The 13832-nt window shown below is 42.9% G+C and overlaps 1 protein-coding gene across 1 annotated transcript; it reads right to left on the reverse strand.

Annotated features, from left to right (window-relative positions):
• Positions 1–1635: 1635 nt before the first annotated feature.
• CTHRC1 (collagen triple helix repeat containing 1) lies at positions 1636–12679 on the reverse strand. The gene is made up of 4 exons (XM_049633023.1): positions 12389–12679; positions 7806–8027; positions 5214–5430; positions 1636–2168 (listed from the first exon to the last, which is right to left on the reverse strand). Exons 1-4 carry the CDS (start codon positions 12539–12541, stop codon positions 2026–2028), a joined length of 735 nt encoding a protein of 244 aa, XP_049488980.1. The 5' UTR covers positions 12542–12679; the 3' UTR covers positions 1636–2025.
• Between the last annotated feature and the right edge of the window lie 1153 nt (positions 12680–13832).

Raw genomic sequence — 13832 nt, forward strand, 5'->3', positions numbered from 1 at the left:
TCATTAAGAGATACATAGTCTGGTGCCTCACTTTTTGGAATGTTATCAGTCATTGATGATCGTTGCCAGATCTCTTAATACATGAGGGGTTGAAAATTTGATATTCTAATTCTATCACTCTTCATTTGTTACCTATGCCAATACACCCTATAAAATACTATAAAACACACACACACACTTTTATAAGGGGAAATGTCCCTTCATCAACAGTTTGGTTACCCAGAAATACAGTTCATATAGAGAAAGCAGAATAAATGCTTGGTTTTTTCCTATTTACCAATTTTCACAGTGACAAGTTGGTTTCCTGGCATCCTCCAGGTTGACCAGTGAATTTTATGTTCATCTCATTATGAACTCCTGCATTAAAACACATTTGACGTGTTGCAAACCATTGTCATTATTTTTTTTTTATTTAAAAAAAACCCTTTTTTTAATGTTTATTTATTTTTGAGAGAGGGAGAGACAGAGTGCAAGCTGGGGAGGGGCAGAGACAGAGAGGGAGACACAGAATCTGAAGCGGGCTCCAGGCTCCAAGTTGTCCGCACAGACCCCAACTCGGGGCTCGAGCTCACGAACCGTGAGATCATGACCTGAGTGGAAGTCGTACGTTCAATCGACTGAGCCACCCAGGCGCCCCAAACCATTGCCATTATTATCTTTACTGATCCTTAAATTGTATTATCTTTGCCAGTGGGAATCAATTCAAGTTGGCTCTTGGCTCCTTTTCAGTTATCTTTCATAGTTGCCTTGTTTTCCACTATGCCAAGATGTTCCAGACTCATACTGCACACTTCCTGCCCCAGAGCTGAAATCACCCATTTCTCCAAGCAGCCTTAGTTCCTTTTAGTAGGAAATGGAATGTGTTACTAGACTGGTCATCATTTCTAGGTCATTGTTTGCAGGCCAAAAACTAGGAGACTTTGTTATTGTTTTTTGTTTGTTTTGTTTTTTTGGTTTTTGTTTTTAAGAGAGAGAGAGAGAGAGAGAGCACGTGCGTGCGCACATAGGTGAGGGAGGGGCAGAAAATCTTAAGCAGGCTCCATGCTCAGTGTGGAGCCCAACTCAGGGCTCGATCTCACAACCATGAGATCATGACCTGAGCCCAAATCAAAAGTCGAGTGGTTAACCAATTGAGCCGTCCGGGTGCCCCTGTTGTTATTGTTTTATAGCCTTATTTAAGATAAAGTACTTTAGTGAACCAGGATTCACTTAATTTTATCAGTCTGATACCTGTACTTCCTTCATCATGAATTCTTTCTGATGACCTCAGCCACAGGTAATACAACATCCTTTGAATTATGCCAACCCCTTCAACAACTTTTATGACAATCAACATATTGATCTTTGATTTAATGTTAATTGTGTATATATTTTATCCTCCCTATCAATTGGAAGTAAGCAGTTGGGAGGGCAGAATTCACATCTTTTTATTCTGTTAGAGATAAAATTCCTAAAGTACTCGTTAATGTATTTCCTGACACGTAAATACCCCCCTTTCCTTTATACGCCTCAAAATATGAAGCAGTACATGTACTAAAATTTAATATATATATGATTATTAATTGAACCCAACTTTTCAGGTATAAAGTACTAAGGACTCTAACTTTAGTAGCAATTAGGTTAAAGATATTAAAATAGTCTGAAACAAGTTTTATTTCACAGATATAAAACAGTTCTGAACATTTACAACTTATACAAAAACTGGTAGCCTTCTGTTTTAAAAGGTGCTATCCTAAGACAATAGGAAAAGTTCAAGACCGCGATGACGTCCCAAATTACGGGTTCAGGGAATGGGGAATACGAAGAACGTATTCTAATCAACTACAAAATCCTGAAACCAGTTTTGATTGAAGGAAAATGAGTAATACTGGATTTTCAAACAGTGTGAAATCACACTTTGGTCTGTAAACACATTTAGCTTTGTTTTTTATTCAGATGTATACATTAGACATTATATAAAACGCCACTAAAATGAACCCTTCAAAGGTTTAATAAAAAAGAGGTAGGGAATGAAAATTAAAGAATCTATTTTGGTAGTTCTTCAATAATAATGCGAGACACTGAATTCCATCCAGTAGAGGCATCTCCTTTCGGGTAATCCGAACAAGTCCCAACCCAGATAGCAACATCCACTAGTCCGGCACCAATTCCTTCACAAAGTCCTTCCACTGCAGAACAGAGATGAAAGGTACATCTTTCTTTAGAACGAAAAGCAAAAATCTTCATCTAAATTTTAGTGCTTTAGCAAGCTGGATAACAAATCTATTTAATGTACGATGAATTAAAAATTCTAACACTTAATCAGGACTTCATAGAGATAAGTTCTCGTTTTCTTACCAAGTAAATATTTTTAAGAGATGTATTCCTATCCATTCGATGATATAAGCTTAACAGATAGTTTTCTTACAGGTTTTGACCATAAAAGCAGAGTCTGTTTAGTTCCTGAAAGTTACTGTTTAGGTGACTGAAAACAAAAAAAGCAATTTATTTGACTAAACAAAGGAAGCCTACACTTTTGAAAGCCAAGAGTTTTATTTGATATGCAGGTCTTTTTTAAAGGAAGTCTTTTCCAACACTTACCTATACACTTGATGGCATTCACGGAGAAGAAAGGACTTTTAAAACATTAAAAGAAATTCTAGCATAATCATTATACCAGTCCTCCAACCTGGGAATCCCATTTTTCATAGAATTTCCTCACGGTGAAAAAACAAGCAGCCTTGTTTTTCCTCTGTGTTCTTCTGCTTTATAAATATACACATTTTCTCAGGGTCTCTGGACTTTCACATGCTAATATACAACTTGCATTCCATCTTACCATGGTTCTTCAATATTAAAAAAAAAAAATCCCCAAGGTCATTTTAACAGACAAAAAGATATGTGTCTGTGTAAGGAGGAAAAGGCACCAAAGGTTGCCAGATTCTTTAAGAAAATGGGTCCCGATATATGAGTAGTGGAGGGATGCCATCATGCGACTGGTCAGATTTCCCATTTGGTAGGTTAGTACAATCCAGCTGAGCCTCAGTAATGTAGATCTGAAGCTATCTCCTTCTTTTAGCAGACACATCAGTGAATCTAAGGTAAGTCCCTCAGAATCCAGTGATACGACTGTGGTTCAGGCCCCTTTCAAAGCGGGGAGAACTAAGCAGTGTGGCCACAATTCCATTTAACCTAGGGCCACACTTGGTGAAAATGCCCAGAAATAATACTCGTGTTCTCCCAAGTTCTGCAGATCCACGGCCTAGAAGCTTGCTCACCTCACACTGCATGATGTAATAAGACAAGTTGGGGTCTAGCATCAGTCTTGCATGAGGAGTCAAAGGGTCACTTCATGGTCTTTAACATATAATGTTTTTTGAATGAATGAACATTTTTGCAATGATAATATACTATTGCAATTTATTAAGCATCTAAAATATGTTGGAATTGGGAGTTCTAGACCTATTTTCCTCCTAGACCCAGGTAACAAAGTAGCATTCAAATGTTTTCAAACTCCCATGGATATATCCAAGACTTTCAGTCAACCTCAATGTGCTAAGTAGGTCTCCTTTCTCTCAAGAAAGAGTAACAGTGTGAGAGGGAAAGTGACTTTATTATAGGGGTAACCTTCCATAACCTTAACACAGAAACTGTTATGAGTAACAAATTACTTCTGACATTCCACCCAACGGATCACACCAAATGAGTTTCCACAACATGGTTGGGAAATGCTATATTAAATAATTTATAAGGCATATGCACGTATAGGTCACAGTTCATGGGCCTGAGGGCCCATATCATAGCAAGATATTAGCTCAAACACCTTAAAGGTAATACAATAGAAAGTAAGTTACTCATTCCAATGACTATTTAACACATATCACTTCCTAATCAAATCTTAATTTTATATCCAGATTTTTCTTATTTTAGAGACTGCTTCTCAAGATGCAAAACATATCATCCTTTCCAGCACATGTATCTAAGGACTTATTGATGAAGCTTTTTAACCGGACCAAAGAGCGGGTTGGGGAGACAAGAGGGCAGGCAAGGAGCTGGTTTCTGCTTTCCTGGACACTGACTCTACTGTCCTGGGTAACACACTTTATTTCCCTGGACCTTCTCTATGTGCAAAAAGAGGGGATTAAAATATCTTCTTTATATCTGAAAGATATGGCGGGGATCTGAGGAAGAATGTGGAAGGGACGCCCTTAATTTCTTAGGAATAAGAAATGTGAGATACTGGTTTCTGGGTTCAGTGTCTGACTTGAATCCCCAAAGCATGCTGAAATATAATTTCCTCTGGTTTACAGTGGAGGGATCTCTTCTCTTCCCTCTGCCATTTTTAAGTGCAAGATTAGTGAGAAATCCTTGCAAGAAATCAGGGAAATGGAGCTGGTGATATATACATCTTGTGATTCTCCCAGCATGGGCGGTCATGCTGTGCGATCCCACTGCAACTCAAGAAGCCAAATATTGATAGTGGTACGTCTGGGTGATGGCTTTAATCGGCAGCCCCCCAGTTCTATTTCTTGGTATCGTCCAAATTTTCGTGAATGAGCCTTAAGACAGAACAAACCAACCAAGTTTTTTCCCTTACAGTTTAAGCAAACACTGGTTGAAATGAATGTCATTCTTTCACAGAAACAGAGAATGCAATATGGCCATGTTCTCTTTTGCAAGTTCAGCAGACCGTATCCATCCTTTTAAAGGACAAGGCAGAGAAGTAATCTCCTTATCAGTCTATGCTAGTGGATCTCATGAGCATTAAAATAACTGGAAGAGATTCTGCAATCCATTCCCTCAGCAGCCTCCATACCCGTTAAGTCAGACCCCCTGGAGGGGTGGTACTCAGGTACAGGGATTTTTTTAAAGTGCCCCAGTTGAGCCGAATACGTAGCCATGGTTGAAAACCACTGCTCTATGGCATTAGAGACTGTTTTGCCATTTCATCTAACTCAGTAATTTTCAACCTTGGGGATCTTTTAAAAAATACAGTCTGATCCACAGAGATTCTGACTCAGTTGGTCAGAGGTGGGACCCAGGCATCTGCATGTTTTTTTTTTAAAGATCCATTTCAGGGAATTCTGAAATGCAACCAGGATGAAGAATCATGTGCTGAAAACTTGCTATAGGTCTCCTTCTCAGAGGCTAGTGAGCCAACATGCCAGCGGATTCAAAACCAGTTTTGGTCTCTAAAGACGTAAGGCACATCATGCAGTCACTATTCTACATACCAGAAGAAGTGCGATGAATATTAATTGTTGAATTGAGTTCAGGGCTTCCTTGGTCCAAATAAATTATGGCTTCAATGGGAAGAGGTCCTGAACATTCAGCTCCGTTGAACGTGAAATACCAACGCTGACAGCACGCACTTCGGCATTTTAACCGAAGTGAGCCGCTGAACAAAACTCGTAAAGCACTGTTGGAGCGCATCTTTGTAAACGTACACTCCTGTCACAAACACAGAAACAAGGTTTTGTTAGCGTTTTCAACTTTCATTAAAATTATGCTTTCAGGGCTGCCTGGGTGGCTCAGTTGGTTAAGCGTCTCCCTTCGGCTCAGGTCACGATCTCACAGTTCATGAGTTCGACTCCCGTGTCGGGCTCTGTGCTGACGGCTCAGAGCCTGGAGCCTGTTTTGGATTCTGTGTCTCCCTCTCTCTCTGCCCCTCCCCTGCAGAGGGGGAGAGAGAGGATCCCAAGCAGGCTCTGCATTGCCAGCACAGAGCCCCATGTGGGGCTCAAACCCACAAAACCGTGACATCATGACCTGAGCCGAAACCAAGAGTTGGACGCTTAACTGAATGAGCCACCCAGGTGCCCCTCAAATTACATTTTAAAAAGCTTAACTTTTACAGAAGGAGAGAGGTTCTCTGCAAGACAGATAAAAGTCTGATATGAGGTACTCTCAGAAAATCAAATTACAGCAGTCTTAAAATTATTCACACCATTGAAGGTATCTTTTGGTTTTACTCAAAACAGCTAGTCTTCCGTATTTTAAACCAAACCAATCTATATATTGACTTTTTTTTTCCATTCCAAAAAATATCTCCTGAGCCCTTTATGCTGGATGTTACAGTCACAGCAGTAAATGAAACAGAATCTCTGCCCTCGTGGACTTTATATTCTAGACCAGCCCTGTCCATATTCTAGACTAGCCCTGTCTCTATATACTTATTCTTGACCAGTTTCTTTTTTCGAGCAACAGCAAACAGTACCAGGGGTGAAGCACAGGTGGGGGTTTTAGTCTTTACCTATCTGACACAATTAGAAAGCCCGGGTCTCTTTCTCTCATTGCTCTTTGCAAAATTTGTCTCCCCACTGGATCACGGTCTACTATCTTTCACTTGCAGAAAACTCCCAAACCCATTCTGACCGCTCCTAAGAAACTTAAAAACATATTAAATATGTAGAGTCCACACGGATAGTTGTAGAACTCAGCGACTTTTGATGAACTGTAAGTAACCAGTCCGTCCGAACAGACAGTCTCGAACGGTTTGCAATCGAGCAGACGTGAAAAAGCTGTGGCGAGGAGCATCTCAGAGTGTTCCGAAAGTAAAATCTCTTCTATTTGCATTGGCTGATGGTAGGAGTGGTTACTATCAAGGAATAATGTATTGTACATACAGAACCAGGTACGGCACTGGGCAACAAAAGAAGAAAGAGGCTTAGAAATAGCACCAAGCTTCTTTAGCTCTGTGCCATCCTGATCGTCTTGCCAATTGCTTTTGAAGCAAACACTAATTAAAGTGACTAGAATCATGAATCAAAATGCTCTGCCACACAGGCTCTTTTGAGTACTTTTCCCCCACCTCACCGTTACAATTTTTTTTTTTAATTTAAGTTCATTTGTTTGTTTGTTTATGTATGTATGTATTTATTTATTCATTGAGACAGCGAGCAGAGGAGAGGCAGAAAGACAGGGAGAGAGAAGCCCAAACAGGCTCCACGCTGTCAGTGCAGAGCCCAAGCTCACAAACTGTGAGATCATGACCTGAGCTGAAATCAAGAGTCAGATGCTTAGCTGACTGAGCCACCCCAGGAGCCTCACAATTTTTTAAAAAAAATTTTGTTAATGTTTATTTATTTTTGAGAGAGGGAGACAGAGTGCAAGCTGGGGAGGAGCAGAGAGAAAGGGAGACACAGAATCTGAAGCAGGCTGTCAACACAGAGCCCAACGCGGGACTCGAACTCATGAACTGTGAGTTCATGGCCTGAACCAGTCTGACGCTTAACCGACTGAGCCACCCAGGTACCCTCACAGACAAACTTTAAATGCTCACTGTAGTATATCTCTGGTCCATTCTACCTCCCGTAAGCTTAGCAATTTTAAGCCACACCTGCTACCCAGAATAAGGACAAATACCAATAGACTTCCCACTTCGAGATAATTCCTATCACAGGGTAGTTTCTTGGAAATTTTTTCCCACTCTTTCGTGGTCTGGAGCCACAGCAGAATTTCTTACACTAATTTAAATTTAAATTCACTTTAGGACAAGACTGGAAGGTTGCTTACCATCCAACACAGACACTCACACTCTCCCTTTTTAGTTTGCATTTAAAAAGGGGAGAGTAAGTTATGTTAGATATTATCTGGGCTAAAATAACATGGTGATTTGTCTTAGAAATACCTTTATAAAATCAACTTTGAAAGGTTAGCTTTTTTTTTTTCATTAATCCTAACTTAAAAGCTACAGGGTCCCTACTCCTTAATTTTGTAAAAAGTCTTTTAGTAAAAATAAAATAAAATCTCATCCAAAATTCACACTCAACTATGAAAACTCTTAAGTTTTGCTTCAACTTTAAAATAATTCAGACTTCACTTACCGCAATTTTGCCAAGATCAATGCCGTAATTCAGTGAACTCCACGAGCACTGCTTGTAGTTAGGTGTCCAGGACTCCTCAAAGCTTTCCCTCAGGCATTCTCCCTTTTCTCCTTTGAATCCATCCCGACCGGGGATCCCAGGGGTCCCAGGAATGCCATTGGCCCCAGGGCTTCCGTCTCGCCCAGGCACCCCTGCAGGTCCTTGTAAGCACATTCCATTATACTAGAGCAGAAAAAGGAAATAGGGACAAACTCTCACCACTTACGATTCCAAGAGTCATTCTGATTAGAATTGCATTTATTTTTGAGCACCTGGAGTGCAGAATCTCTTCATACTACTGGTTCATGTTCTAAATGAGTTATTACAGAGAACTGATTTTAAAACGATTTCTAAAATGTTAAGATTTCTTTCCTGTTCTTTTCATTGCACAGACTGTAGGCACGCATGCACACACACAAGTCAAAGATGACACAATGTTTTCATTTGCCTGCTTTTTTCTACTGCTTAGTAAAAGTATACACAATTTTTAAATAGCTGTACTTTAGCGTGAACATAATTGAATACACTGCCATTTTCTTCTGACCTTATATGCTGTAAACTTATTTACTTGGATTTCAGAATGATACTTTAAAAAATTTTTATGCAACCATTGCATTATTTGGGGATACTTAGGCTGTTCCTATGTTGTCTGTCATTAATATTATTGTAATGAAAATCTTCATACATAGAGCTTTCTTCGTCTTTTGAATTATCTCCCTAAGATATATTCCTAGTGATAAAATTATTTAAAAAGCTTAGTTAATAATTATCTTAAACGGGCGAAACCTTTGAAATGGATCGCACATCTCCTGCTTCTATTTTTATGTGAAGGGAGTGTCACTAGGGTAACACGTCTGGCCTCCAACCTCACTCCTTCTTAGGAGTGAATGACATGGTTACAGGTGACCGCTGGTTTTCATTAGGGTGGCAGGAATCTATCCAACCTCTTAAGTGCTATGATTATTTCTCGGTGTCAGGTAGAAGTTAAGAGCATGAGTTCTTGCACCAGATTCTCTGGATTTTAATCCTGGCTCAACCACATATTAGCTCTGTGAGATAAGGCAACTGACTCAACGTTTCAGTGCCCGTTTCCTTACCTGTAAAATGAAGAAAATAGTAAAGATTCTTACCTTGTAGGGTTCGTATGAGATTGAAGTGAGATAATATATAAAATGTGCTTAGAGCAGTGCGGGGCACAGTAAGCAGTGTATGTCAGCCGTAAGGATTCTTATTATTCCCCCAAGACCATGTAAGGCAGTGATACTGGGCAAGTATGTCTACTCCCTCGGGTGGACCTTGCCAGGGTCTAGAGCTGGGAAAGGCAACATTAGCAAACCTGCCAACCAGCACACATAAGCCACTCATACCAATGTAGCTGGATAAGTGGTAAGGGTGATATTTTATCTCCGTCTAATTCCCATGTCTATTCCTGAATTCGTCCACTTATTAGGGCCCTCCAAACCACAAATGCGATCCACTTAAATTTTTACTTTAACATTCCCCTATTTGTGTAAAGTATACTGTCATTCTATATAAAGATCCTGTCCAGTGAGAACAACAACAACAACAACAACAAAACCCCAAGATTCCTTATAGATTAAAATAACTTCAAAACTTATCTTTCAATTTCGCCATCTGGGATTAGACATGGTCATATTATAAAATCCAGTAATGACATTGCCTAGGAAGGATCCTCATGTATATAATGTTTCCCAATCAATTTCTTTTCCCATCGCCAGCTTTAGGTTTGTTTTTTTACAATTTATTTTAGAAAGAGAGAGAGAGAGAGTGCATGAGAGCAGGGGAGAAGGGCAGAGGGGTATAGAGAGAGGAGAGAGAGAATCGTAAGCAGGCTCCATGCTGATGGGGGGGAGGGGAGGCTGGATTCCATGACCTTGGGATTATGACCTGAGGCAAAATCAAAAGTCAGATCCTCAAATGCCAGAGCCACTCAGGGGCCCCTCATCTTTGTTTCGATTTTTTTTTTTTTTTTTTTTTTTTTTTTTAGCGTTTATTTCTGAGACAGAGAGAGACAGAGCATGAGTGGGAGAGGAACAGAGAGAGAGGGAGACACAGAATCCGAAGCAGGCTCTAGGCTCTGAGCTGTCAGCACAGAGCCCAAAGCACAGCTTGAACCCACGGACCACAAGATCATGACCTGAGCCAAAGTCGGATGCCCAACCGACTGAGCCACCCAGGTGCCCTATGTTTTGATAAATGATTTATGTCATGACTTTGGCCACTGCCATTTTCCTGATGTAAGAAAAAAAAAGCACTATTTATTTATTGCCAAGGAAATAGTAAGAAAAGTATTTAATAAAATTTCGAAAGTATTTGAAGACACGCTAAAATACAAAATATTCTAAAACAGGGGTCCCTGGATGGCTCAGTTGATTAAGCATCCAACTCTTGATTTTGGCTCAGGTCATGATCTTACTGTGGTAAGATCAAACCCCAAGTTGGACACCATGCTGAGTGAGCTTGCTTAAGATTCTCTCTCTCTGCCCATCTTCCACTCGTGTGCTCTCTCTCTCTCAAAAAAATAAAAAATAAAGAAATAATCTGCATTTCAGTGACCACATAATTATATTGAATTTGGTTCCACAGGTATTACATCTGTCTTCTCACTTTAAAATGCTAACCCTTGGGGCACCTGGGTGGCTCTGTTGGTTAAGTGGCCAACTTCAGCTCAGGTCATGATCTCTCAATTGGTGGGTTCAAGCCCAGCACAGGGCTCTGTCCTTACAGCTCAGAGCCTGGAGCCTGCAGCCTGCTTCTGATTCTGTGTCTCCCTCTCTCTCTGCCCCTCCCCCACTCACACTCTCTCTCTCACTTTCTCTCAAAAATAAATTTTTAAAAGTTAAAAAAATAAAATAAAATAAAATGCTATCCCAGTACATGCTTAGTACTAGGCAGGGGTTCTATAAATGTCGGTAGAATGAGCCCCTATTTCTCTCCATGGCCACCAGGGGGCAGAGCTTGCTGGAAGCTTGAAAGGAACGCTTTGACAGATTCTGTACAAAGAAGTTGCTTTATAGAATCTGTTGAAACCTTCTTAATGACCACATGAACATTTTTTTCTCTAGCAAAACCAAATCCAATCTACAGGATGCACCTGAGCTTGGCTGCACAATAAGCTTTTCCAAGCAGGGCGAGATTTGTGGGAAACCGCAGGTACTGAAAATCCATGGAGGAAAAGAAAAAATTGCTAGCTTTATGGAGAAAAGGGGTATTTTGTGTATCATAATTGCAAATTCATAAGTGCAAACTGCAGATGAACCACAACCATTTGGTACAGTTTTAAACAACTTAGACACTTAAAATAGAACTGTAGCCCTGAACACATTGTCTGCTTTGTGGAACAAAATTACATAGCACATCACCAAAAAGTGCAGTGTGCAATGGCAGGAATTTTTTTCCAGAGCCTTTGACTCTGGCATAGAACTAGCTGCCAGGGAGTTTGGTTTATTAGCTCAGTTTATAATGGCAACTTAACAAATTCAAAACGGTTTTTATCAAAACAATGCCCCCACTTTATGCCCTGCAATGCCTGTAAACCGTATTTGTCTGCAAATAAGATTGGCTTAAGGACTTAAGTTTATTATGTGCCAAGGAATATGGTAGCTTGTGAAAGGACAGCTCTAGACACAGGGCTAGGTTTGTTGATTTTCGGAGGGAAAGAGCTTTAAGCAAACAGACCTTCCCATAGATTAGCCCTTCAGAAAGCACTTGGGCTATTTGCTGTCCTGGAAACTGTCTTCTCCCTTAGCTCCACTGTGATGCTCCAGCTTGGTGGCCACAGGCTGGGGACTGAGGGTATCTGGAAGAACTGACTACCTGTCTGTCTAAACAGAACAATGAAATGGGTCCTTGGAGGGTTAGTGCGGGGTCCCTTCATTTTCCCCTTCTGGCCTTAATCCCTCTGAACCATTCCGGTCCTGAGCTGTGGTCGTCCAGCAAAGTAAATTGCAGCCCATACTTCCTAGGAAGATGACCCACATGACTCATAGTATTCAAGTTACAAAGAGTTGGACGGATGCTTTGTAAGGGTTGTTATTCTCTCCTGCAGGCAGACGTGGCCACCAGCCCCAACACAGGACACGTCACAGGGCTCTGGGCCAGGCCCACCCAAGGGATCAGCGAGTCTAGGGTCTCCCAGGCAGCTCCCAGGCCCACCTTCCAACCTACCTAAGCTCCTCCTCCTACTCTCATTGCCGCCCTAACCCTCTCCATCTTCCTGGGGTGTGGAGGGCCCTCAGAGACCAGAAATTATTGGGCGTCTCCCTGTATTTTGGGGCGCCCCACCCGACCCACGTCGCATCTCCGTTCCACGATGGCCCTGCCATTAGGGTCTCCCGTGCGAGTGCCACGACCTCACCGCACGCCTAGCACAGGTCCTACCTTACACGTGGACGCAGACAAAGCGGGACACCCAGTCGCACGCACGACCCACCTACACAGCTGTACAGACCACCCCGCCCCCAACAGCTGGACGCACGTCCTCCCGGTGCGGCCCGCGGCTCTGTCCCCGCCGCCACACTCACCAGGTCCACCACCTCCCTCTGCCGGAGCAGCGCCTTTTGCTTCCCCTTGGGGGTCTCGGAGGCGCTCGACGGCGCCCGCAGCTGCAGCAGCAACAGCAGCAGGAGGCCGAGGAGCCGCTGCGGAGAGGCCGCGGCGGGGCCGTGGGGGCGCATGGCGCGCGGCGGCCCGGGGAGGCGCGGAGCAGGAGGAGGAGGAGGAGGAGGAGAAGGAGGAGGAGACGCGGAGCCGGGACCTGATCAGAGTCTGGCCCCGCCGTGCTCCCAGCCCGCCGCAGGCTGCATCAATGCCCCTTTCACCCGCGCGCCTCCCTCCGACTCCCTCTCCCTCCCGCCCCTCTGGACACCCGAGTTTCCATCCTGTAATAGGCCAGAGCCCCTACCCCGAGCCCGACACGGGGCGGGCCGAGAGCCGAGCCCGCCCCCTCCGGCGCCGCCGCTCGGCCCGCCCGGACCCTCGCGGAGAAGCCGCCTGCCGAGTCCGGGCCCGTGGCGGCGTTCCGGCGGCCACAGGTGGAAGCTTGAAGGGCGGGAGTGGAGACGGCACCGCCTAAGTGACCCCTGAGAGGCAAGTGCCCTAACCTGGGTCCACGAACCACCTTCAGGGGTTGTCAAACTGGCACTGCGGGCAAGCTCTTTTTAGGAGGTGACATTGGGAGGCGCAGAACCATAGGTATCATCAGGTTCTCCCAGGGGTCCATGACCCAAATGACTAAGATTCATTGTTTCAGAGCCGCCTGCTTGGGCTCAGTGGGTTAAGCCAGCCAACTCTTGATCTCCCCTCAGGCCATGATCTCACAGTTGGGATCCAGGGGGCCTGGGGCTCAGCCCTGAGAGCTGGGAGCCTGCTGGGGATTCTCTCTCCACCTCTTTCTCTGCCCCTCCCGCCTCTCAAAATAAACAAATAAACATTAAAAAAAAACCCAAGATGTTTCAGAAACAAACAAAAAACAACAACAACAAAAAAAAAAACCACTCTTAAATGCAGAGAACTCGTGGTTGCCAAAGGGGAGGTGGGTGGGGGGATCTGTGAAGTAGGTAAAGGGGATTAAGAGATACCAACTTCCAGTTATAAAATAAGTCACAGAGGTGAAAAGGAACAGCATAAGGAATATAGTCAACAATGTAATAGTGTTGTATGGGGACAGGTGGTGATTACACTTATTGCGGTGGGCACTGAGTAATGTATAGAATTTTTGAATCAATATGCTGTACACCTGAAACTAATATAACCTTGTATGTCATTATTCTTCAGCAGACATTTTTTTTAAATATAAAAAATTTAAAAAGAACTGATGTTTCATAAGTGCTAACACTCACTAAGCCCCAGGAACCACACGAAGTCTTTTACACATACTCTGTGTCCTCTGGACAATCCTAGGGGGGTTGATACCTCCTCTATTTGCACCATTCACAGATGTGGAAACTGAGGTTCAGGGAGGGTAAG

The sequence above is a fragment of the Panthera uncia genome, chromosome F2 (genome assembly GCF_023721935.1).
Source record: "Panthera uncia isolate 11264 chromosome F2, Puncia_PCG_1.0, whole genome shotgun sequence".
In the NCBI taxonomy this organism is placed as follows: Eukaryota; Metazoa; Chordata; class Mammalia; order Carnivora; family Felidae; genus Panthera; species Panthera uncia.

Bases quoted from the DNA above. Each gene is read 5' to 3' on its own strand.
- CTHRC1 (XM_049633023.1), bottom strand. From the start codon at position 12,541: ATGCGCCCCCACGGCCCCGCCGCGGCCTCTCCGCAGCGGCTCCTCGGC. The intron at 8,028-12,388 runs GTGAGTGTGGCG...TTTCTGCTCTAG, and splicing joins AGAGGGAGGTGGTGGACCTG to TATAATGGAATGTGCTTACA. The intron at 2,169-5,213 runs GTATGTAGAATA...TCTGTTCTGCAG, and splicing joins TATTCATCGCACTTCTTCTG to TGGAAGGACTTTGTGAAGGA.